The 26,330-nt window shown below is 47.4% G+C and overlaps 2 protein-coding genes and 1 pseudogene across 4 annotated transcripts; 1 reads left to right on the top strand and 2 right to left on the bottom strand.

The window, feature by feature from the left end:
- The first annotated feature begins 3,204 nt into the window (after nucleotides 1-3,204).
- On the top strand, nucleotides 3,205-4,029 carry LOC136158956 (HUWE1-associated protein modifying stress responses 1 pseudogene; annotated as a pseudogene).
- Nucleotides 4,030-8,761: 4,732 nt separating this feature from the next.
- On the bottom strand, nucleotides 8,762-15,029 carry LOC136161758 (leukocyte immunoglobulin-like receptor subfamily A member 5). 3 transcript variants are annotated; one of them, XM_065926821.1, is made up of 8 exons: nucleotides 14,793-15,029; nucleotides 14,656-14,691; nucleotides 14,196-14,480; nucleotides 13,649-13,942; nucleotides 13,367-13,411; nucleotides 10,616-10,735; nucleotides 9,291-9,331; nucleotides 8,762-9,200 (listed from the first exon to the last, which is right to left on the bottom strand). In XM_065926821.1, exons 1-8 carry the CDS (start codon nucleotides 14,824-14,826, stop codon nucleotides 9,060-9,062), a joined length of 996 nt encoding a protein of 331 aa, XP_065782893.1. In that variant the 5' UTR covers nucleotides 14,827-15,029; the 3' UTR covers nucleotides 8,762-9,059. The 3 variants fall into 3 exon arrangements, with proteins under 3 accessions (XP_065782893.1, XP_065782892.1, XP_065782894.1); XM_065926820.1 differs by having other exon boundaries at nucleotides 9,279-9,331; XM_065926822.1 differs by lacking the exon at nucleotides 14,656-14,691 and having other exon boundaries at nucleotides 9,279-9,331.
- Nucleotides 15,030-17,794: 2,765 nt separating this feature from the next.
- Nucleotides 17,795-22,306, bottom strand: LOC136157668 (leukocyte immunoglobulin-like receptor subfamily A member 5). The gene is made up of 7 exons (XM_065919483.1): nucleotides 22,299-22,306; nucleotides 21,761-21,894; nucleotides 21,624-21,659; nucleotides 21,163-21,447; nucleotides 20,613-20,909; nucleotides 20,329-20,373; nucleotides 17,795-19,085 (listed from the first exon to the last, which is right to left on the bottom strand). The coding sequence occupies exons 1-7, from the start codon at nucleotides 22,304-22,306 to the stop codon at nucleotides 18,952-18,954; spliced, it is 939 nt and encodes a 312-aa protein (XP_065775555.1). The 3' UTR covers nucleotides 17,795-18,951.
- Between the last annotated feature and the right edge of the window lie 4,024 nt (nucleotides 22,307-26,330).

The following is a 26,330-nucleotide window of genomic DNA, read 5'->3' on the forward strand; positions in this document are numbered from 1 at the left end:
GGGATCTTCCTGGACCAGGGATTGAACTCATGTCCCCTGCACTGGCAGGTGGATTCCTAACCACTGGGTCACCGGGGAAGTCCAGGACCTCTGGCTTTTAAAGAAAGGAGGGGTCAAGGGATTCAAAGGTTTGGATATCCTCTGAGCATCAGTTTTGGGAAGCAGGCCTTCCTTTTACCTTAAATCCAGAAAAGGAGAACCTGTACTTTATGCAGACCCTGAAACACTGTAGTCAGAGGCCCTTACACACAGGTCAGGTAAACCATATTATTTAATAATGTGATACATAATAAATCTTTTAATGGCTAAATATTTTAGCTCTTTTAGATACTGTGAACTAGCCATCTTGCAAAAGTATATTTTTTATGTAAGACTTTGTAGACATGAAAAAATGAGGCAATGAATACTTTAAAGCAGATTTATTTTTATAGAAAGGTTACATCCTCCTGATTCCGCATCCTGCTATTTCTCCTTAAAACTATATCCCTAACATGTCCACATCTGCCTCTGTTCATATCTGTATCCATAGATGTGTGTGCTCAGTCACTTTAGTCATGTCTGACTCTTTGTGACCCATGGACTGTAGCCCACCAGTCTCTCCTGTCCATGGAGTTCTCCAGGAAAGTATACTGGAGTGGGTTGCCATTTCCTCTTCCAGGGGATCTTCCAGACCCAGGGATCGAACCTGTGTCTTTTGTGCCTCCTGCACTGACAGGCAGATTCTTTTACCACTAGCACCACCTGGGAATGCCCTCAGACATCTATAGATATCTAAATAAAATGTATGAACATGAGTTATATGTAGAATCATGTGAATGATGAAATGGAAAACTACTCAATCATTTAAATTATGCACATGCACATTAAAAAATACATTATAAACAATAGATTATCATAATATATTACATGTATAATATACTATACACAATATAAATATATAAACATGCATATTCAAATATATGCATAAATAATTCTATGTTTGTATATATAATGTGGATAACATATTAAATACTATATAAATACATAAATCTATGCATGACTTAAGTAACTGAAGAGTTTTCCATTTGGTCATGTACATAACTATCTTTATTATTCCCAAGATCTACCTTTATGTAATTTTTGTGTTTGTGTACATGTTCATGTGTGCATACATATGCTGCTAATTGTGTGTTTGTGAATGCGTGTAAAAAACTGATAAACAGAAACCTCAATTAACTGGAGTTGGAAGAGACCAGAAGGGGGCGCCCCCACACCCTGAGCTGATAGCTCACATGACAGGAAGAAGGAAGACCCCTCTTCTTGGTAACAACTCAACCAATGAAAAGCCACGACTGTTTACTGCAGCCCAGCTTCCTAGGCCCCTCTATAAAAGTGGTCCTCTCCTGCCCTTTGGGAACATGGGTCCCCGTGGCCATAGACCCTAAACTGTAATTCTCTAATTCTGTATAAACACACTTTTGCCATTGAAATAACTGGCAGTCCAATTTTTCAGGTTAATATACATGTATGGTTTTCCTTTTTTCCCCCCCTGTTTTCTTTTTAAAAATTTATTTTTAATTGGAGGGTAATTGCTTATTTAAAGGACCCTGAACTGAGAATTTCCTGAGAAAACAGTTCCATGTTGTGTAATGACCTCTTGAAGTCAAGTTTCTAAAATGGACTTGTTGAGTCAAAAGTGACCCACATCTTCAGTTCTGAGACACGTTGCAAACTGCTCTCCAAAAATTCGGCATCAGTTGATGCTCCCCCAACTTTTTCCTCTGACTCAACCACAGGGACCAGTCAGGTGGTGCAGCTTCTGTTCGCTATCTTCTGGAGAGCTTTGAAATCTACCCCTTCCTTCCTGTGTGGATCAGATCTGACCTCTGACATGGGTTCCCTCGATCTTTAAAGAGCTTGCTTCTCTCAGTTCCTCCCCTCCTGTCCAGTCTCCATGGTAACCTCCAGGGAGCTCTTTCTCACATGCAGTTCTGATCTTGTCACTTCTCTATTCAAACCCCATCCTGATCCCCAATCCCCCTTTCTGTAAAATGCAGACTGAATGTAATTTTCAAGATTTGTTTGAAGCTGGTTTCAGCTGATTCTTTCTCTTTTCACATTTCTATCCACTTGGTGCTCAACCCAAGCAAAGTTTTGTGGTTCCTAACACGTGGGGGCAAGGTTGCAATAACTTTTTATCAAAAGTTACGATGACTTTTTATCAAAGGGATGGTGGGTTTTTACATTTTCATTTAAAAAATAGAAGTTGTATGTATAATATACAAGGTGTACGTAATGATGAGGGTTCCTTTGGCAGCTCAGTGGTGAAGAATCTGCCTGCCAATGCAGGTGACTCGGGCTCCATCCCTGGGTTGGGAAGGTTCTCTGAAGAAGGAAATGGCAACCCACTCCAGTATTCTTGCCTGGGAAATCCCATGATAGATAGAGGAGCCAGGTAGGCTACAGTCCACGGGGTCACAGAAGCGTTGAACATGACTTAGCGAATTAACAAGAACAACCACCTCGTGTTGATGACTGAATCCTGGGATTATATCCTCTGTGCATTTTATGCCCACAGGTCCTTTGCTATGATCCCTGTGACTGATTTCTGTTCATCCTAATTTCCACGACCCCATTTCTAAAAATCACTTCAGATAACCTGACTCAATGCATGTGTTGTTACAGAGTATTCTGTCTACCTAACTTTCTTCACTGTACTAGACCAGGATGTTTTTCAAACGTCCTCTGTAAATGACAAGACAATAAATATTTCAGGCTTTGTGCACTATAGTTCTCTGCCTCAAAGACTCAACTTTGCTATCAAAGTGAAAAAGCAGCCAATATGTAAGCACAGACATGTTCTAATAAAGCTTTATTTAAAAAAAAAAAAAACAAAACGCTGCGCGCAGGGCTAGGCGGCTTGCGGCGGCAGCGGCCCTAGGGAGGCCGCGGCGCCTGGCCGGGCGGCAGACGGGCTCGGGCCGGCGAGGCCAGGGGAAGCGGCCCTGATCCGGTCCGCGGCGACCTTCGGCAGGGCCCGGGGGTGGGGAGGCCCGGGGAGGGGGTCGTCTCGGGCAGCGCGGGGCCACGGGGCGGGGCTCGTAGGCCGTCGGGGTGCAGGAGGCCTGGGCCGCCGCGGGGAGCCGCCGCCGCCGGGCCGCTCGACGACGACGCTCCCGCGGGGGCCCCGCCCGAGGAGGACGCGGCCGCGGGAGGCCGCGGAGGATGGAGGAGCGGAGGGAGGAGGGCGAGGCCGAGATCCAGGAGCGCGGGCCCGAGCACCGGTTCTCCAAGTGGGAGCGGCAGTGCCTGGCCGAGGCGGGCAGGCCGAGCAGCCGCCCCCGGAGCTGCAGGAGGAGGCGGCGGCCGCCGCGCAGCCCGAGCAGAAGCAACAGAGGCTGGGGCACCTCTTCCAGAGCTCGGCCACCGCCGTGGCCCAGCTCTACAAAGACCGGGTGTGTCAGCGGCCAGGACTTTCCCTGTGGGTTCCCCTCCGAAACGCAGCTACCGCTGTCACGAACCTCTACAAAGAAAGAGTGGATACTCATCGGCGAAGTTTTGATATTGGAATTCAGATTGGCTATCAGCGCCGCAATAAGGATGTGTTGGCTTGGGTTAAAAAGCGCAGAAGAACTATTCGTAGAGAAGATTTGATCAGCTTCCTGTGTGGAAAGGTTCCTCCGCCACGAAACTCTAGAGCTCCCCCAAGAGTGACTGTAGTGTCCCCTAACCGAGCTGCTTCAACGGAAACTAGCTCATCTGTAGAGACTGATGTGCAAGCCTTCCGGGAAGCCATAGCTCTGCATGGGCTTCGTGGTGCAATGTCTAGTATAAGCGCGCGTTCGAGTACCCCAGGCTCCTACACATGTAAGCAGTGGATCGAATGCTAGTCGAAGGAGAAGGGGACTCCATGAGGTCGATTTGAACACTTTCATATCAGAAGAAATGGCACTCCACTTGGACAAAGGTGGAACTGGAAAGCATACCTCAGCCCAGTGTGGGGATGTCATTACAGACTCACCAACCCATAAACGCAACAGAATGATGTAAACTGCAGACATTCTCCACACCCACCATGCTGCTTGAAAGCCACTTGATCCTCAACATATTACTATTATTGCAAAGGAAACATATGAGGCCATCTTCCATTGTTCACTGTTTAAGACAAGTGAATCCTATAGTGGTTGCCATAAAAAGAAAGTTCTAGGTATTTATAGTAGATGCCCTTTGTAACTGTGGCTTTCTTAAAACTATAATCCTAGCAGAGGACATCAGATGCCGCGTTGTAGGGTCCTCATAGGCAAACATATATCCGTTTCAAGGCTAAAAGTGACCTTAACTGTATTTATTCTCAAAGGGAAAGGAAATATCAGATGTTTATTTGGGTATAGAATGGTTTTTTGGGGGTGGGGGGGAGGGTCCATTTCCTGCTGTGTTGAGTAGTTTGCTTTAGCAGTATTGCCAGGTTCCTATAATTGTCTAAAACACACGATTTGGCTTCCTCGTCAAATCTCCAGGCTTCCATTTTTGCAGCAGCACTGTACCACGCACCTGGTTTCTCTCTAGTAACAGCGTGCAACTCTGAATTATTATTGAACTGTGCCCTATTTTTTAGTTTTTGAAGCAGTCTATAATTCTGGTGATTGTGTGATGTAAAGAGGTGCTGGGATGGCCATGCAGTTAGTACTTAATACTGAATCAATACACAGAACTTTATTGGATTCACTTTGTGTGTGTTAGTGCTCCAAAAGTAGCAATATTAAATTGCCCCACTCCCCCAATTAACCCTGTAGGCGTAAAATAATTCATTTTTAAGACAAGTACTACTTCCCAAGCAGGGTACTATGCTTATGGTAAATGTAAGCATGTTGACTGCATTCATGGTGACCTGAAGTAGAGAGGTCACGAACTCTTGAGAACGGGCTTCCTTTTTGGTTCAGTATTAGTGAGAGGGAGATGGGTGGTGGGGGACGCTCGGCACTGTAGTCTTTCATATTCTGTTTTACGTTTTTCATGAATGTTCTGCTTTGTGCAGTTTCCGTTGGAATGGGTGAAAGAGAAAGGTCTTTCGTCTGCTAATAATGTGATCCCAATTTAAATAGCAAAACCCAACTCTCCAAATCCCTCTCCTAGAAAGTGCAGTTTGGAATCTCATTCTGGGAGAAGATGGAATCGCATGGAAGTCCTCTAGATGTTAGGTTAGACCTAAATAAAAGTTCTCAATAGATTCCTCTTTTGAGTAAATATAAGACCTCTTGTAGCTACAAATTTTTAGAGCATGTTTCATCTTCATTTTTAATATCTTGAATGGTAGTCTTTTTATAGATGAAGAACTGATGTCAGCCTGCCAGGTACTGTAATTTATTCTATCATACTATTATATCTATTTATCTATCTATCTATCTATCTCAAGTAGGACAGTGAAAATATTTCCTTGCAAACTTACAGTTCCGTATCAGTTACTTCCTGTTTTTTATCCTTTAAAGACTATTGCAAATCAGTGTAAGGGTTTTTCCAGTAATTACTCACAGCACTTTGTTAACTTTTGCAATTTTCTCCAGCCATTTAATAATCTTTGAAGAAATTTTGCTAAGTTCACCATAATATTCATTGATGGGTGGGATGTGAATGGAAATGTGTGAACTGGAGTTCTGTATTCACTATAGATACAGCCCTTATTTAAAGAAAGTCAATTCCATGCTAAACCTAGGAATGAAAGTGAGGTGTTTCCAAATTTTTCAAAAGTGGATTTTTTTTTTAATATGATGGATGGGAAGAATTGTAACAGTTTATCATTATACTGGAAATGGGCAAGCCTATGTATTCTCAATACTTTACACTTCCCTTTGGAATATACCAAGAAATGCATTTGGAGTTATCTTTGTTTTTCTATCTTTGTAAATTTAGATTCTGGAATTGGGTTTGACGGTGTGAAGCTTTGCTCACAAGAGGTCAGAACTCCTTCCTAAAGGTTTTTGAGGCTGAGGAACACATATTTAATCTCCCCTTTATGCCTTGGTTGTAGTTCCTCTCTCAAGGTTAGTGACAAAAATTTTTTTTGGTGGTTTTTGTTTTAGTTGGTGCTCTGAATCTCAGTACCCTTTACTGTGGATTGTCAAATTTTGATAAAATATGTGCCATTTTCTTTGGTAAGAGAAAGCAGGTCTTCACGTCTGCCAGAACACAATTTATATATTGGCTCCATTAAACTTTTGAAAAACTTAAAAAAAAAAAAATTAAAAAAAATAAAAATAAAAAAGGCGATGGGCCAGATTTGGCCCACGAAGCATAGTTTGACAATCCCTGGTCCAATGTAAGTGTTGGTAAAATTGCAGCTTGAGGGTCATTCTCCTGTTTCTGTAAATAAAAATTTACTGGAACACAGTCATGCCATTCCTTTACATATCAACAATCCCCTAACTGCCACATTACATCATGGGTTTGGAGTCTTGGCTGTACATGGGAATAACCTGGGGGACTTAAGGAATTTTATTGCTGAGGTCCCATTCCAAGAGATTTTTCCAGGGGGTGGGAGAGTGGGGAATCTGGTTCCCAGGATTTAAAATAATTTTTTAGTTTATCAGAATATGTAGCCAGTCTTGAAAATCACAGTATCAGCGTCACATCTCTTTAAGTGGGTGCCTCTTAATTGTCTGTATTAGAAATAAGTGGGATTTTTTTATAAATGATAACCATTTCCTGAGTACTGTCCTTGGTTGGCTGAAGAAGCCATAGAACCAACGTTTAATCCTCCTCCTCCATGCCCTCTTCCCATCCCAATAATTCTTATTGAAACTGAAGTTTTAGAACATTTGTAGTAAACCAGAAGCTGGCAGATGTTTTTGTCAAGGGCCAAAGAGTAAATATGTTAGGTTTTGAGAGCCATCTGGTCTCTGCTGCAATTCCTTAATGCTACAGGAATTACAGTGGGGGGATAGCCATAGGTAATACATAAATCAACATGCATGGTTGTGTTCCAATAAACCTTTATTTGTGGAGGTTGAAGTCTGAATTTCAAGTATTTTTTACATGTCATAAAAATATTACTTTTTTCATCCTATTTGGGGTCCTTTGGACTTCACGGATGTGGTTACGTCTAGTTGGCTTCCCCTGTGGCTCAGCTGGTAAAGAATCTGCCTGCAATGTGGGAGACCTGGGTTTGATCCCTGGGCTTGGAAGATTCCCTGGAGAGGGAAAGGCTATCCACTCCAGTATCCTGGCCTGGAGAATTCCATGGACTAGTCCATGCGGTCACAAAGAATTGGACACAACTGAGCGACTTTACTTCAGTGCCTTGATTGTGGTGATGGTATCATGTCATTTGCATTTATCCAACCTCATCACATGGTACCCACAAAATATGTGCAGCTCTTTCTAAATCAGTTACACCTCACCAAAACAATTAAAGTATTCTTCTTTTGGTTTTTTTCAACCATACAAAATGCAGTGGCGGTGACTGTTGTATAACAATGTGAATGTATTTAATGTCATTTAACTTTATACCTAAAAACTTTTTTTTTCTTTTTCATTTAGCCATGCCCTGCAGCCTGCAGGATCTTAGTTCCCCAACCAGGGACTGAACTCATGCCCCCTGTGGTGGAAGTGTGGAATCTTAACCACTGACATCCATTGGGTCCCTAAAAATGGTTAAAAAGGTAAATTTTGTGTCATGTATATTTTAGCTGCTCAGTCATGTCCAACCCTTTGTGACCCCATGACTGTAGCCTGTCAGGCTCCTCTGTCCATGGGATTCTCCAGGCAAGAATACTGGATACTGGAGTGGGTTGCCATGCCTTTCTCCAGGGGATCTTCTCAACCCAGGGATCAAATCCAGGTCTCCAGCATTGCAGGTGGATTCTTTACCGTTTGAGCCACCAGGGAAACCCACAAAAAGCAAAAAAGTATTGAAAAGTGTAAAAATGTGACAGCTATGGTACAAAACAGATGACTTGCCAGATTTGACCTGTGGGTTCTAATTTATTGACCCCTGCCCTAGACAACAAACTCTTCAACAAGAAGGGTGGTTTCAGGATCTTTCCTGTGCTCCTACAAATAGTCAATTTGCAAAATAAAAAGCACCAATCATACAGAAACAATGAGAGTGAGGGTATTTATATCTGAGGACTTATTTGAACAGGAAACCCGATTTCAAAGTTATTTTCATGAATCTTCAGTTAATTGGCGCCCAGTAGCCTCAAAGTGGAGACTTTTAGAGTAAACGTCAAAAAACTATCAGAATTACCTATCAATCACTCAAGACTTCTGATAGATTCCTTAAAAGCCAATGTTCAGCCCTTTCTCATTCCTTTATATAGATACAAATTTTCATCTGGTATATTTTTTTCTTTGCTTAAAGAACTTCCTTTAGTATTTCTTATAGTGGGTTATGAACATTCTCAGCTTTTGTTTTCAGAAGGCTGTAGCATAAAACCTGGTGCCCAAGAGGATTTAAGTACACTTACTTAATTAATCCCCTTCATGGATCACAGCCTTGTCATGGCAAAAGAAAATCAACCCTGAATATTCACTGGAAGGACTGATGCTGAAGCTGAAGCTTCAACAGTTTGGCCACCTGATGGGAAGAGGCAACTCAATGGAAGACTGTGATGCTGGGAAAGATTGAGGACAGGAGGAGAAGGGGACGTCAGAGGATGAGACGGTTGGCTGGCATCACCGACTCAGTGGACATGAATCTGAGCAAACTCTGGGAGACAGTGAAGGACAGGGGAGTCTGGCATGCTGCAGTCCATGGAGTTGCAGAGTCGGACACGACAGAGACTGAACAACATCAACATTTAATTAATGAATGATGAAAACTTACAAAATATTACCCTGTCGCTCTTCTGACGACTTCAGAGGGTCTCAGGAACTCCTGGGCAATTAGAGATTCTGGGACTGATTGGATGATGTTACTGAGGTCTCTCGATTTCTGGGGGGAGGGTAGCAGGATCTTCCAAGGAATGTGGGCTCCCTCAACCAGGCTGATTCTCAGGTTTGGAACCTCAGTTCTAGAGGAGGGAGCTACCAGAGGTAGCTGTGAGTTTTGCCGCCCAGATGAAGTGCTGGCCCTGGTGCCTGGCTTATCTGAAGGCCAGCGTCACATACTCACTCCTCTGGGTCTGTCTGGGCACCCAGGAGGGTGTCCCAGCAGTCCCCTGGTGGGGGACATGGCAGGTCACCTGGGAATAGGTGACCTCCTGCGGGTCCGCAGCTTCAGAGGCCTGAGGAAGGAAGGGAGAATGTGAGATGGGGGTGTGACACGGGGGTCCAAGGGACAGTCTAGAGGAGGAAGCCCTTATCTGTCCATTCACCTGGCCAGCTGCCTCTGGGTGTCTCTCTTTCCTCGCAGCATCTAGAGGGAAAGAGCAGGTTGTTATAGACTGTGTATCTGTGTCCCCACTCCCCCCCAAATTCATCTGCTGAAGTGGGGCCCTGCGCGTGCTGGTGTTTGGAGATGGTGCCCCTGGCGGGAACTGAGGTTTCGATGGGGCCCTGAGGGTGGGGTTCGCATGTTCAGCCAGAGCTCTAGCTCGCTCTTTCCGCCAGGAGAGGTGACCGTCTGCAAGAGAACCCTCACCGGGAACTGAATCCTAGCACCCACATCTCGGACCTCCCAGCCTCCAGAGCTGTCAGAAATGAATGCTGGATGTTTGAAGCACTCGGTCTATGGTGTTCTGTTACAGCAGCTCGAACAAAGAGAGGGTCATTTCTTAAAAAACCGAAGTACTGTTGAATATACAATATAAGTTTACAGGTATACAGTATAAAGATTTACAGTTTTTAAAGGTTAAACTCCATTTACAGTTATTATAAAATATTGCCACATTCCTCATTTTGTTGTTGGGACATTTGGGATCTTTTTTTTTTTATCCCTAGTTGTGGCATGTGGGATCTAGTTCCTTGACCAGGGATCAAACCTGTGCTGCCTGCATTGGAAATGCGGAGTCTTAGCCACTGGACCATCAGAGAAGTCCCATCCTTGTAGATTATTTTATACTTACTAGTTTGTACCTCTCAGCCCCCTACCCCTTAGTTACCCCCCATTAATCACTGCTAGTTGTTCTCTATAGCTGTAATTTTAAACACACAACACTATAGCCTGAACATTTCTCTTTGTCACTAGAGGTGTTTCCTAAACAATATTTTAAATGACTATGTGAGCTGTACCTTTGTGTGTGGTTTATATCCTGTTTTACGACACTGTTTCGGTATATGGGTTATATATTGTTTTATGACATTGTTTTGTAATATTGTAAATAATGCCATAGTCACTATGTTTGTGAATCCACCAGCAGCTTAAGAGAGTGTTTACAGCTCATCTTCCCTGATTGCATTTCCTCATCTTTTCATCTTTGATAATGAAAAATGACATGGCAAAAACAACAACAATCTAATGAACATAACAAAGGGAGGGTCACGTCTTCGGGGCGGGGGGGTGGCTGCAGATTCCCCCCAGCCCTGTCTTCTGGAAGGCAGTTACCACAATCACAGCGTGAACCAGCAAAACAGCCCACCCTCATTGCTTCTAGACCCTTCAGCCCCTCCCCCAGCAAATGCCCCTCCCCGTTTCCCCAGTGGGATATGTGCCCCAGGGTTCTCTGCACAGGCTCGCCCCCTCCTGCTCTCAAGGACCTACTGTTTTTGGCTTTTCGCAGACAGAGGATGAGGACGACTAGGAGCAGGAGACCCGCGGCCACCGGGACGCCGATCCAGATGCCCAGGTGTCTGTCTTGGGAGGATAGGTTGCCAGACGGGGCTGCAAAAGAGGACACGGTGCTGGAGCAGGCACGCTGTGTAAAGAACCTTCACACACACCACGGTTTCTGAGTATTTCCTCAGACCCCACCACAATCCCCAAGCTCAGAATTGTTGACCCATTTTCTTAGAAAAGAGGAATGAGCTTTGACCACCTCGTTTGCTTGCTCCATGAAGTCATAGATAACAAAGCACTTGGAGGGACTTCTTTGGAGGCCCAGTGGTGAAGACTTTGTCTTCCAACGCAGGGGGTGTGGGTCCCATCCCTGATTGAGGAGCTAGGATCCCACAAGCCTTGTGGCCAACCCCGCCACCCCCCCAAAAAAAACATAAAACAGAAGCAACATCTTAACAAATCCAATAAAGATATAAATGAGAAGCTGCTCGGAAATGGAAATTTGTATCCTTATAGAAATCAGCACGTGATGACACATGGCCCAAACCCCCACCCACCTGTGTTTTCTTGTGGCCCGCGAGCTCAGAATAGACTTACATTTTAAAACTGTAATCCAAAAATAAAATAAAAGAAGAATAAAATTTGCGACAAGTGCAAACGAACTGAAATTTAAGCTTCAGTGCCTGTATCTATCCTTTCATCAGAGCTTTACCTTGGCTCACTTGCTCCTGCATATCGTCTGTGGCTGCTTTTGTGCACAGGGTCAGAGTTGAACAGTTGAGAAAGAGACCAGCTATCCACCCACTGAGTAACTGGCCTATTACAGGAAAGATTTACTGACCGCTGGTGCAGAGGAAGCACAGCTCAGAAAAGAGCCAGCGGTGGTGAATCAAGAATGTGGTGTTAGCCAAGCTCAGGGGAGGGCTCCTTCCAAGAACTGACTTGAGCCATCATATGGAAATGTATAGGAAAACTACGCATTTCATTACACCAAAGCAACCACAGACAGCAAAACGAATCCTTTCTGTGTTGGCCAGATTACAATACAGAAAACAATATTTATATATTTTAAAAAACAAATAGGCTGTGAGCTGGATACAGCACACGTTTCACACCCCTATCCCGCCTGCCCCCAGTTTTCCAATCAAGGTTCTATCCATCTCATAGGTTATAGGGCCCACATAGGGTCTCATTGATAAGGTGGCTCATTATGTCGACCTCGCAAACAAAGAATAAAGTCATACAGCGATCTATGAGACTGACCAAATTGTCCAAATGGCATCCTCTTATCTCACTGGCACCTATCTTCTCAAAGCTGCGAGACCAGAGATTCCAGACCTCTGGCTACATGACCATCCCTTCAGAGAATTTTTCATTGGTGGGGTCTAAGAAGGACTCCATCAGAAACGGAGAATGCTGGTTCTCCTTAGGAGCCAGTCACCCCTCTTTTCCCTCTAATAAATTTCCTTTTCTTGCCTGACTGCCCGGCTCCCTCTCTCTTTCTCTGCACTCGCCTCAATTCTGGTGTCAAAACCCAGGAGGGAAGATCAACCACAGCTGGGTGGGCGCCTCTCCTTGCCGGGAAACTGAGACGAGCTCCGGGACAGGACTCTCCACTTGCCTTGCTGGACTGACATCCACACAGCGGCCCGCTTTTCATCCACCGGTCACAAGGGTGAGTGAAACCCCATTCCCTCGCATCCTCTCTCTCTCCCCAGGGCCTTCAGGCCCTCCGCCTTGTGCCCCGTCTGACTTTGAAATAGGGGATGCCCATTTCAAAGCAGACTATTACTACTCTCTGAGAAAGTCCTAGAACAGGGACGCCTTTTCTCCCCAACCTTTCTTTCTCCTCGCTTTCTCTTGCCCTTGCCTAACCTCTAGGAGGGCATGGTCAACTCAAGAGCGAGGAGTCCAAGGGCAAACCCCTCCTCCTGAGGACCCCTCCAGCTTTGCAAGCTCCGTATAGGCATCTGCCTATGAATGGCCCCCCAACACACGCACACACACGCATGCACGCACACATACACACGCACATGCATGCACACATACACACTAATGTGCGTGCACACACACATGCATGCGCGCAGACACATGCGCACACACACACGCGTGTACACCCACCCCCACCCCCACCCCCCCCCGACACACACACAGTACAGACTCTGAGACATGTCTTGGGACAGGAAGCAAGTTCATACTAAATTCTTCTCAAGATGTAAGAAGTGACAGTGGTTACAACCACAGAAGACCTTAACCCCACAGCCCTTAATCCTGTATGGAGTTTGCGTCTACATCCCTGAAGGAAAGAGGAGGGGAAAGACAACAGGGAATTTGTTGGAGGAACAGCTCTCATGACTGGTGTATCCTCAGTGCAGCCTAGGGACGAGCCCCCAGAGACCAAGGCTACCTGGTCGTCTGGATTATTCTGAGCTGTTATTGACAGACTAACCCTTCTGGGAGCAGAACTCAGTGGTGAGGCTACGAATTCTAGAGTATTGTCAATTATAAATCACTGATAACTGGTATCTATGGATCCTGTTGGCTTTACCTGCAATCCGTAGACTTTCTAATCCTCTCCTTTCCCTTAGGGAGAGCAGCCCTACCTGCTATATCTGTGTTCTCCATGCCCCAAGACATCAGAAGTCTTCTTAAAAAGCTGGCCCTGTTCCACTCCAGGTCAGAGAGAAGGGAACACAGAATCTCGTCTCAGTTTTCCACCTAAGCTCAGTCACTCACCAGTTGCACGTCTGGGCTCTGTGCTGCTGGGAGAGTCAGTGGTTCCTGAAAACACAGGTGAAGTGGGAGAGATCTTCCTTATTTCTGCCCAGCCACGCTCTCCCCTCCCAGAGTCCCAGCGACCCGCATGGCCGGTCCCCGGCCCGTCCCTTAGAGATGAGCGTCTAAGCCGATGGCGCTCACACAGCCCCCTCTCTTGGTCCTATCCCCAGCCAGTGCTTAACTTCACAGAGTCAGCGCCCAGGGTGGGGGTCAGGTGGTTGGGCTGGGCTTCCTCCTCACCTTCGACCTGAAGCTGCAGTGGGTCACTCGGCTGAGACCACACATAGGGGTGGTCGAGGAAGGCACCGTAGCATCTGTAGGTCCCCGCCTGTGTGGCAGAGACTGGATTCAAGAGGAAGATGGTCTGGTGTCCTCCGTGCTGGGGGGTGGAGCTTTGGTTCTGGGTGATGTGATCTCCACCTTCTTTGGTGAGGATAAATACAGCATAGTTGATTTTGGAGAAACACTTCACATTCTCCCCTGGAGCCACCGCTGTGCCAGCCACGCTGGAGAGGGATGGCTTGTCATAAACTCCTGAGAAGGAAGGAACTTCAGTGATGAAGGGAAGGGTCACCTGTGCACTGTCCCTTTCTCTCCCCTGGGAGCAGACGTGGCTCTGGTCTCTCTTCCCTCCTTGCCCCACTCCCCCTTGAGGAAGTCTCTCGGCATCATCCCGGAGACCTCCCCAAGGATAAGGCTTGGTCCTCCTGCTTTCTGTCCCCAAAGCCTGGTTCTTCCCTCGGCAGAGGGGTCAGTCCAGGCTCTGCTGCCTCCTTGTCCCACTCACCCATCATCACCAGCTGCAGGGGGTCACTGAACTGGGACCAGTGGCCTCCTCTCTGATAGGAGCAGTGGTACAGCCCTGTCTTGTCTATTGTAATCTCTGCGATACTCAAAGTGTTGGTCTTCCTGGGTGTGATCTGTTCCTCTTTGTCCATCGGCTCAGGACTTCCCACTTTTGATATCCTATACCGCTCAGCTTGTTTAGGTCCTTGACACAGGAGGGTCACAGCACCCTTCCATGGAACTATGGATCCAGGCAGAGCGGTGATACGAGGCGGGGGGAGATTTCCTAGAACACAAGGAACAGGTGATAGACACACAAGTGTTTCTCCCTCCACCCTTCTATTTCTCCCCCTCTTACAGCCCCCAGTCTAGAGTCTGAGTCCCCTCTTTCCAGCTGCCAAGAGAGCTGATATCAGGCTTAAACCCTGCTGGGTCCTCAGGAGTATCACAGAGACACTCACCCTTCTGTGCCCAAGTGTTCTGGCTCAGACACAACCCTAGAAAGAAACACCCGGTGAGAACAGCCCAGCCTTAAAGAACCCGCAGCCCTGCCCTCCTTAGCTGTCTATTTGCACCCAACCCTCTCCCACCGACTGACCAAGACAGAGCAGAGAGGGAGGAACCACGGACATGATCCCGAGTTCAGGCTGCCCACTGCCCCAGCCCTGCTCTCTGATGAAGGACACGCTGCTCCGTCGAGTGACCGACACTGACAGGAAGCTGTGCACTTGCTTTCAGTTCTCAGCCCTGTAGTGAAGCAGTTCACTCCCTCTTCCTCCTGGGTTGGGAGTGGGGCATTCAGACGTAGCTGACACCACGAAGACACTGATCTGAATTCTCCTCTGTGGGCATACTGGGTCACGGCTGGGGGGAGAGAACCATGGTGTCGGAGTTGAAACGTCAGAGGCCCGTGGCTCAGGAGGGCTTCCCTGAAGACTGAGGAGACGACTGAAGGTTCCAACTCAGAGCAAGAGGTTGCTGTTCAGTTGCTCAGTCGTGTCCGACTCTTTGAGACCCCATGGGCTGCAGCATGCCAGGCTTCCCTGTCCATCACTGTCTCCCAGAGTTTGCTCCAACTTGTGTCCATCGAGGTTAGACAGGGCTTTCTTTCCTCTGACACTGTGGAGAATACACATATTCATACCTATTTATCATTATGTGTCATTTCATTGTCTACTTATTTATCATTTATCATGTATCAATCATGCACTTATTATCTATCGATCATTTATTATCATCTACCTACCTACAATTTATTTATCTAATTCTATCATCTATCTATGGAGTTCCGTGGTGGCTCAGTGGTAAAGTATTGCCTGCAATGCAGGAGATGTGGGTTCTGTCCCTGGGTTGGGAAGATCCCCTGGAGGAGGAAATGGTAACCCACTCCAGTGTTCTTGCCTGGAGAATCCCAGAACAGAGAAGCCTGGTGGGCTACAGTCTGTGGACTCACGACTTAGTGAGTAACAGCAACAGCAATCACTTATTTATATCTACATCTAGATATCATTTATGTATTCGTAATCTCTTTGCTATTTATCTGCCATCTGTTCGTTCTCTACTATCTATCAAGCAATCATCCATTATTTCATTTTTATTTTAAATATCCAGTTACTTGTGTGTTTATCTGATGGTACCAGGTCTTAGTTGTGGCCCACGGGATCTTTAGTTGCAGCAGGCGAACTCTTAGCTGCTGCAGGTGGGATCTAGTTCCCTGACCAGAGACCAAACCCAGGTCCCCTGAATTGGGTGCAAGGAGTCTTAGTTACTGGACCACCAAGGAATTCCCTATTTTTATTTTTTAAGACAGCCTGAAAATAGACTATATGTACTTATTTAATTTTGGTCATGCCCTGTGGATGTGGGATCTTAGTTCCCTGGCCAGGGATTGAACCCATGCCCCCTGCATTGGAAGCACAGAGTCTTAGCCACTGGACCAAAGGGAAGTGCCTGTCTATTATTTATATATATCATTTTTTGCTTACCTATCTATCTATCTGTCACTATCTAATGCCCTCTATCTTTGTATCATTTCTCTTCCTCCTCCCCACCTCTTTCCCTCCATCCCAGGGCATTGAAACGGAATCCTGGGAACACCCCCATCACTACTTTCTAGGAGAACCATCTCCAGACACTTTGCTTAGCATATCTTTGCTCTCAAGTTACTTGGACTCAACTGTTTGGAGAAAAGATTGTGAGAGAGGACTACTGAGTTCTAAAACCCACTGTCTGTTTTTGCATGGCCTCAGGAATTTTAAGTGATGAAAAAAAAAACGACAAAGAAAATTAGCATTTTGTAACCCATGAAAATGAGTTAAAATTCACACTTTTGCGTTTTCAAACCAGGTTTTATAGGATTATGGTCTTGCTCATATGGTCATACATCATTGCTACTGCTTTTGTGCTGTATGTGTGCTCATCAGGTCTGACCCTTTGTCTGACCCGTGAACTGTAGCCCACCAGGCTCCTCTCTGTCCATGAGAATTCCCAGGACAGAATACTGGAGTGGGTTGGCAGTTCTTTCTCCAGGGGATCTTCTTGACCTAGGGACTGAATCTGGGTCGTTTCCATCTCCTGCGTGGGCAGGTGGGTTCTTTAGCCCTAGTGCTCCCTGGGAAGCCCTATGAGAGCAGAACTGAGTGACTGCAAAGAGAGCAATTGACTCATGATATATATTTACCACTTTACAGAAATCAGTTGTCATTTAGAACATGACAGACACATAGCCAACTCTGAGAAGGCATTCAGAGAAAACACCCAAGGAATGTTATGCCTATACTGATACAGGAAAAAGTAAGGAACAGGCAGAAGGAGGGGACTTTAGTGAGGGAACAGCAGTCAATGGCAGACAGCTGAGTCGAGTCTTGGGGCAGAGGTGAGGCTGAAGAGCACGTGATTACTTAGTCTCTCTGTCTTTCTGTGCGGTATCCACAGAGGTTTCAGTCTAAGGGTATTTATTATTTATTTAAACAGCCTGGCGGAGAAGTCAATGGCAACCCACTCCAGTATTCTTGTCTGGAAAATCCCTTGGACGGAGGAGCCTGGTGGGCTGCAGTCCATGGGATCGCTGGGAGTCAGACACTCCTGAGCAACTTCACTTTCACTTGTCACTTTCATGCATTGGAGAAGGAAATGGCAACACAATCCAGTGTTCTTGCCTGGAGAATCCCAGGGGCAAGGGAGCCTGGTTGGCTGCTGTCTATGGGGTCCCACAGAGTCGGACACGACTGAAGCGACTTAGCAGCAGCAGCAGCAGCAGCAAAAACAGCTTGGAGCTAAGAAGCCCCCAAACTATTCCATCAGCTCAACTGTAACAGGGGGTGAGTTAGCCTTTCTGTGATTCTGTTGTTTTAGTCTCATGCTTTGAAAGATGTTTTTTCTCAGAAACAAAAAAACAAAACTCTGAACCCCCAAGCCCAAGGAGGAAAATTTGCTAACATCACAACCATCTGTGTAACTTAAATCCCCAAACCAACCAACCAATATAAATGTTCATGCTTTTATACTTGCTTTCTATCATTTTTAATTTCCGCAGAGAGTCAGACACGACTGAGCGCATTTCACTTTCATAAGGGCTATATTGAAGAAAAAAAAAGTCAGCATTTCTGGTTCTAGACCCGTTTCCTACCCTGCAAGAACAACCACTCTAAGGAATTTACACATTACACATAAGCAAAGTTTATTAAGCATCATCGCTGTTTTGAATCATGTCCTCTTCTAAATTGTAAACAGTGTTAAAACATTTGTTCCCAAGTACTTCCCTGGCCGTCCAGTGGTTAAGACTTAACCTCCCAATTCGGGGGCTGTGGGTTCAATCCCTGGTCGGGGACCTAGGATCCAACATGCTTTGTGGCCGAAAAACCAAAACGTAAAACAGAAACACATCTGTAACAAATTCAATAAAGACTTAAATCTTATAGCAAAACAAAAAACCGTGCTTATTTCCGAGTCTCTCCTGTGAGACAGGGCATAAGAGCAAGGATTTCTGGTTCAAAGATCAGACTCAGTGATCTCCAGGAGGTAAGGTGAGTAATAGTCCCCTAATTACAGATTTGCAAAGCTATCCAGAACCTCCACGTCAAAAGGGATACTAGAGATGTGGTGAGATTACGGTTCTTGGGTGGGGGCTTATCGCAGGTTGTCACAGAGGGCCCAATGTAGTCACATGACCTTTTTTAAAATATAATTTTTCTTATTTATTCATTTGGTTGCTGCTCACAGGCTTAGCTGCTCTGCAGCCTGTGGCATCTTAGTTCCCTGACCGGGCATCAAACACATATCCCCTGCATTGCAGGGCAGATTCTGAACCACTGGACCCCCGGCAAGTCCCCACAAGTGTTCGTTAAAAGGGAAGCAGGAGGGTGGGGGTGTGTGAGGCAAGAAGGGAGGAAGGAAGCAGAGGTCAGATAGGAGAAGCGGCGCTCCCTCCTGGGTCTGGAGGAGGGGGCTACACGACAGGGAACGCAGGCCGAGTCTAGAAGCAGGAAAAGGCAAGAACGGCAACGGGAAAGTAGCAAGTAGTGGAGGCTTGGGGACAGATTTAGGCTTCTGCTCTCTAGAACCGAAGGGGAAGTAACACTGGGCTGCCCTCATCCGCGGTGCCCCTAGGGAGCCGTTTCCGTTTCCGGTTCCACAGGAAGCGCGTAGGTGGCTGTACCGGATGTGTGGCCCAGCGCCGTTTCCGCCCCACAGAGGGGCACAGTGCTTTGATGCCAGCGGAGGGTCATCGGCGCTCGTCAGTCCACTGGGGCGGGGGCTCATCGGACACCACAAAGGGACTCCGCCCCGCTGCACCAGGCTTCAGCCAACAGGACGACCATGACCAGGAGAAGCAGGGCAGCCAGGCTCAGGCGGACTTGAGTCTCCATAGAAGGACGCCAAGCGGCAGGCACTGTGGGGAAAGAGGCATAAGGTGCCGATACCCCTGTGTGGTTGTTGGTTAGTCTGTCAGCTGTGTCCTTGTGACCCCATGGGCTGTGGCCCACCAGGATCCTCCATGGGCTCCTTCTCATGGGATTTCCCAGGCAAGAGTAGTGGAGTGGGTTGCCACGCCCTTCTCCAGGGCATCTTCCTGACCCGGGGACTGAACCTGGGTCTCCTGCTTGGCAGGCAGATTCTGTACCACTGAGTCACCTGGGAAGCCGTCCATGCCCCTAAAGGACCCTAAAACCCAAGCTCATTTCTGCAGACCTCTGGACCTGGTGGGAAGCCCGCCCAGCCCACCCCTTCGGGGTAAGCAATTAAGCACCTTTCTTTCCTCCTACATTATGGGCGCTGTGCTGATACCGGCGGGGGCTTCTGGGATCAAGAAAGACAGGACTGGGGCTCTGGAGGCGGCCAGTCCCCGCCCTGAGCCCGGCCTGCTCCTCGCTCGGTGTTCCCCTGTGATTCGACCGTTCCCAGCAGACACCCTGACATCTGTTACCCGTGAGCTCCTGCGTGCCTCTTGACCTCTGGGTCTTGGCCCAGGGCTGGTTCCTCTGCCTGTCCTGCGCTCTCTACAAGGATCAGCCCTCGGATTTCATCCCAGTGTCTGTTGAAAATAGACCCATGAGGGACTTTCTCCTTGAGTTCTCTTCTGAAACACTAGCCCTTTCTGTCAGTTTTATTCTTACACTGTGTGACTCTGTTTTTCCCAACTAGTCATTATGTGACACATTTTTATTCTGACAAAAATGAAAATGCGTATAACACATGTGTTAATATAATCTATATAAATATTTTTCTGCAAAGCATATATGATATTTAATAATAGCTATATATTTATGTATGTATGTATATATATACATATATAAAACACATATATATACATGGAGTTCCCTGTAGCCCAAACAGTAAAGAATCTGCCTGTGATGCAGGAGACCAGGGTTCCATCCCTGTGTCAGGAAGATCCTCTGGAGAAGGGAATGGCAACCCACTCCAGTACTCTTGCCTGGAGAATCCCATGGACAGAGGAGACTGGCGGGCTACAGTTCACGGGGTTGCAGAGTGGGACATGACTGAGCGACAAACTTATACGTACATATGTATAATATATAACAAATACATCTGCATCCATGTGGTTAACACTCTGGGTCAGAGAGAAGGGCACACGGAATCTCGTATCAGTTTTCCACCTAAGCTGAGTCACTCACCAGTTGCACATCTGGGCTGTGTGCTGCTGGGAGAGTCAGTGGTTCCTGAAAACAGAGGTGAAGTGGGAGAGGTCTTCCTTATTTCCACCCAGCCAGGCTCTCCCCTCCCAGAGTCCCAGGGACCCGCATGGCCTGTCCCCGGCCCGTCCCTTAGAGATGCGTGTCTAAGCTGATGGTGTTCCCACACCCTCATCTCGCGGTCCTCTTCCCCAGCCAGTGCTTTAACTGCACAGAGTCAGCGCCCAGGGTGGGGGTCAGGTGGGTGGGCTGGGCTTCCTCCTCACCTTCGACCTGAAGCTGCAGTGGGTCACTCGGCTGAGACCACACATAGGGGTGGTCGAGGAAGGCACCATAGCATCTGTAGGTCCCTGCCTGTGCGAAGGAGACTGGATTCAAGAGGAAGATGGTCTGGTGTCCTCCGTGCTGGGGGGTGGAGCTTTGCTTCTGGGTGATGTGATCTCCATCTTTGGTGAGGATAAATACAGCATGGTTGATTTTGGAGAAACACTGCAACTTCACATTCTCCCCTTGAGCCACCGCTGTGCCAGCCACGCTGGAGAGGGAGGGCTTGTCATAAGCTCCTGAGAAGGAAGGAAGTTCAGTGATGAAGGGAAAGGTCACCTGTGCACTGTCCCTTTTTGTCCCCTGGGAGCTGACATGGCTCTGGTTTCTCTCCCCTCCTTGCCCCCCACCCCCTTGAGGAAGACTCTCGGCATCATCTTGGAGACGTCCCCAAGTACAAGGCTCGGTCCTCCTGCTTCCTGTCCCCAAAGCCTGGTCCTTCCCTCGGCAGAGGGGTCCGTCCCGGCTCTGCTGCCTCCTTGTCTCACTCACCGGTCATCACCAGCTGCAGGGGGTCACTGAACTGGGACCAGTGGCCTCCTCTCTGATAGGAGCAGTGGTACAGCCCTGTCTTGTCTATTGTCATCTCTGTGATACTCATAATGTTGGTCTTCCTGGGTGTGATCTGTTCCTCTTCGTCCATGAGCTCAGGGCTTCCCACTTTTGATATCCTATACCGCTCAGCTTGTTTAGGTCCTTGACACAGGAGGGTCACAAGACTCCTAGGTGGAACTATGGATCCAGGCAGAGCTGTGATACGAGGCGGGGGGAGATTTCCTAGAACACAGGGAACAGGTGATAGACACACAAGTGTTTCTCCCTTCACCCTTCTATTTCTCCCCCTCTTACAGCCCCCAGTCTAGAGTCTGAGTCCCCTCTTTCCAGCTGCCAAGAGAGCTGATGCCTGGCTTAAATCCTGCTGGGTCCTCAGGAGTCTCACACAGAACACTCACCCTTCTGTGTCCAAGTGCTCTGGCTCAGACACAGCCCTAGAAAGAAACACCCGGTGAGAACAGCCCAGCCTTAAAGAACCCCCAGCCCTGCCCTCCTTAGCCGTCTATTTGCACCCAACCCTCTCTCCCCGACTGACCAAGACAGAGCAGCAAGGGAGGAACCACGGACATGATCCCGGGTTCAGGCTGAGCGCTGGACTTGCTAATGCTGAACGGACTTGTCCGGAAGAGAGACAAACCTCCAGGAAGTGAGGTTGTGGCCCTGCTATAGCTGTGAGAACCAAGGCAGTCAGCATCCTCATTCCCCCTAGTTCCTCTGGGTGAGGCTTAAAGTATCTGCCCTTAAGAAGACGTTCATCATCTGTACTTCAGCCTGAGGGATCTTTCTTGTGTCACGTGGCATGTGTGATCTGAGTTCTCGGACCAGGGGTCGAACCGACAACCCCTACACTGCAAGGCGGGTTCTTAACCGCCACACCCTCAGGCAAGTCCAATCAACTCTGCATCAGATTATCATCTGTCTAATCTGATTCCTCTCTTTCTTCCCCAATCCCGTGTCAGCATTTTATTTATTTATTGCAGGAAGTGTCAAAAGCTTTTATTCATTAGTTTTTTTCCCCATTTATTTTTATTAGTTGGAGGCTAATTACAATATTGTAGTGGTTTTTGCCATACAACGACATGTGTCAGCATTTTAATCTTTACATAATGCAAGGGGTAAGAGACAGGAGGTAAAAACAGGAGGGAAATAAATTCCGCTGTGGGGATTGCTCTGAAATCTCCCATGTATTCTGGGCCCTTGCCTCTTAACGCTGCATTCCAGTTCTTTATATGCAAATCTGGGGGCGTGGTGAAGAGTTCCCAAAGCTACAATCACATGGTATGTGGCAATTGTCCAAAACAGACCTTGCTGGAGAGATTGTTGCAGAGTCACTAGGAAAGTAACTCTTCTGCCTTTTCCTGTTTGCCGGTTCTGGTTTCCCCAGCCCTAGAAGGACCTATGAGTAATGACAGAAGTGAGGTCACTGGCCAGTTTAAGCTAACTGCTGATTTACGCTCTACTGAAGGCCCACCTTGTCTTGCCAGCCCTGTATATTCTTTTCCTAGATTGAAAGAATAATGAAGAATTTAGTCCTTAAAGAGTGACTAGCTCTCTACTCCCTTAGGGATCCCTCAGGCTGATCACATGGGCAAGATAACTTCTGAAGAAAGATCTGTGGGAGTCCCTGGCGGTGGAGCGGTTGGGACTCCACCTTCAAGGCAGGGGCTGTGGGTGTGACCTCTGAAGGGGTAGCTAAGATCCCATTTGCCTTATGGGCCCAAAACCACAACATAAAACAGAAACAATATTGTAACAAATTCAGTAAAGACTTTAAAAATGGTCCACATTAAAAAAAAAAATCTTATAAAAGGAAGAAAGATCATGAAGAGTCAGACAGTCAGAGGCGTGCAACAGAAAAGGACGCAGGGACTAACCTGCCTCAATGACTTACTGAGATTCCTTGCCTTTAAAAGCTGTCTCAGCCACACAGAATCTGCGGAGTGGATTCTGGGACATGAGTCCGTCTTCTTCCCAGATGGCTGGCCTTCTGGTTAAAGCAAATTTCCCTTTCTACCAACATTTGCCTCTCCAGTACATTTTTTTTTTAAACATATTGTTTGATATGGACCATTTTAAATGGTCTTTATTGAATTTGTTACAGTGTTGATTGTATGTTTTGGTGGTTGTTTGTTTTTGGCCATGAGGCATGTGGAATCTCAGCTCCCTAACCAGGGATCAAAGTCACACCCTCTGTGTTGGAAAATGAAGTCTTAACCACTGGACCACTGGGAAAATCCCCCCAATACTGGTTTTAGAATGGCGAGCAGTTGAATCCAAGCTTGGTAACAATTATTCCACCATCCCCACCCACTTCTGCAATATTCCCAACATTATGTCAGCATTGATTATCCACTGGTGTCAATTTTGAACCTAAATGAGATACGTACATACCAGGTGGTTCAGTGGTAAAGATTCTGCCTGCCAACGCAGGAGACACAGGAGACGCAGGATCCATCCCTGGGTTGGGAAGATCTCCTGGAGGAGGGAATGGCAACTCACTCCAGTATTCTTGGCTGGAGAAGCCCATGGACAGAGGAGCCTGGCTGGCTGTATAGTCCACGAGGTCACAAAGAGTCAGACAGGACTGAGCAACTGAACACACATACACACACACACACACACACACACACACACACACACACGTAAGGTTAAGTCACGACTTTGTTGTTAAACTTTCATTCTGGCTGAAACTTACTGAATAGTTAAGGCACCTATTCTGGATATACAAGTTCCATTGATTTAAAGTGGTCCCTATCATACTGTGATAATGCTATCTTTGCAAAAATCTAAGATAACTTAAGACACCCTGGGCCTCCCAGGTAGCTCAAACAGTAAGGAGTCTGCCTGCAATTCAGGAGACATGGGTTCAATCCCTGGGTCAGGAAGATCCCCTGGAGGTGGGAATGACAATCCACTCCAGTATTATTGCCTGCAGAATCCCATGGACAGAGGAGCCTGGCGGGCTACAGTCCGTGGGGTCACACAGAGTTGGACCTGACTTAGCACGCATGAACAGATACATGTAGTCACACTGTAGATCTAAAACTTTTCCAGTTAGAATTCCCTCAGGACTTAAGGACTACTGTGACATGGGATACAGGTTTTATTACAGGGATTGGACTTGGTGGGACTGTGACCGTGGAGAAAGAAATTTGTGAAAGGCCACTGGTTGCATCTGTGGTCCTCCTGATGTCATGAAAAGTTAGCCAGACTGGGTGTTGAGAGGTGAACCTGGGTGTGTGTGATGGGGGGTGGGACGGGGGCAGATCAGGGGCAGAACTGGAGCGCTTGAGAGGACCAGTGTCAGCCTGTCCATCTCTGGCTCCCGTCTCAATGAAGCCTAGGGCTCTTCATCGAAGGTCTTCAAAAAGGCAGGTGCAGGTGCTGGCCTCGTTTGAAGGAGCTGGGGGAGTTGGGGGCGCTGGGCTTGGCTGTGAGCTCGCACTGGGCCGGCAAGTCCCATATAAGGTGTGTGGGCTGAACACAGGCCCCCTGAGTGTGAGCACCTTCAGCATCTGGGTGTCAGCAGGCCTGCAGCTTCACTTCCACCTTTGGTGCCTTGTGTCAGTTCCTGTTGCGGTCATCCCTAACCCAGCGCTGGAGGGGGAAGAAAATTCTAGGAAACGTGTTACAAATTTAGCTAAACCGACAGAGGGGAAAGCCACAGTCACTGCTTCTCGTCAACGTGGCTTCCAAAACACATCCTTTAACCACACTCTGGGCTTCCCTGATGGCTCAGTATGTAAAGAATCTGCCTGCAGGGCGGGAGGCACGGAGACGCAGGTTCGATCCCTGGGCCGGGAAGATCTCCTGGGGGAGGAAAATGGCAACCCACTCCATTACTCTCGCAGGAAACATCCCAAGCACAGAGGAGCCTGGCGGGCTACAGTCCCTGTGGGGCGCAAAGGAGCTGGACACAGCTGAATGACTAAGCACAAAAGCACACAGCCGCATTCCCTTTTGGATATCGACCTGGAAAAACCAGGGTTTCAGTTGACACGAGAATGCAGTGTTCCTCATACAGCTGGAAGCATGCCACTCATCTCCCGGTAGAGGGCACGAAGGCTTTTCTCCATCGTGGGGTGAGGCTCAGTCCTTTCCCAGTCGAGTCACGCTCTTAGCTTGACAACCGGTCAGGTATCAGAATCACTGATGTTTGTGCACTTTGACTGGTGTCTCCCTTTTCGCCACCTCCCCAGCCCCTGGCAACCACTGTTCTACTCTCTTGTCTCCGCAAGTTCAGCGTTTTTAGATCCCACATATAGGCGATACCTTTCACCACGTGACTTTCCCTGTCTGGCTGAATTTCACTTAGCAGAATCCCCTCCAGGTTCATCTACGTGTCCACAAATGGCAGCATTTGGAGACCCAAACTAAAAGCGGGCCATCTATTATTTATTTATTTTTCAACTTTTTCTTTTGTTTGGAGGGTTACAGCCGGTGAACAGTCTTGTGATCATTTCAGGTGGACGGTGAAGGGACTCAGCCCTACCTTTACGTGTGTCTGTTCTCCCCCAAACCCCCTCCCATCCAGGCTGCCACATATCAGGGAGCAGAGTCCCCCGTGCTCTACAGAAGGTCCTGGTTGGTTCTCCATTTCAAATACAGCAGTAGGTATATGTTGATCCCAAACTCCCTAACTATCCCTCCCCCAATCCTCTCCCTGGCCACCATAAGTTCATTCTCCAAGCCTGTGAGTTAGAAGCAGGCGGTTCAGATGATGGGTTTTACTTCTCCTTCTCAGGGTTACAGTCCTGCCTTGTCCATGACCATCACCTGCCTGTCTACAGAGACCCATGGTCTGGCTTAAGTCAGTTGTAACGGCACTGGACATGCTGTTGAAGTGTTTTTGAATTGTGGCTTCTTATCAACTCAACCACTGCTATGTTCTGGCCATGGAGTTCCTCTTTTGAATATCCGACCACCTCTGCGGGCTTGGTCTACCCTCCCCAAACTCACTTATTCCAACAGAAGGCTGTTTAATTGCACCCCTCTCCCCTGCCACCCACGAGTTATATGGACTTTGGGGATGTTGGCTGACATTTCAGTCTTAGTTTCTTCACTCATAAATGAGAATGTTGAAAGCACATGTAGGGTTATGGAAT

The sequence above is a fragment of the Muntiacus reevesi genome, chromosome 2 (genome assembly GCF_963930625.1).
Source record: "Muntiacus reevesi chromosome 2, mMunRee1.1, whole genome shotgun sequence".
Lineage (NCBI taxonomy): Eukaryota > Metazoa > Chordata > Mammalia > Artiodactyla > Cervidae > Muntiacus > Muntiacus reevesi.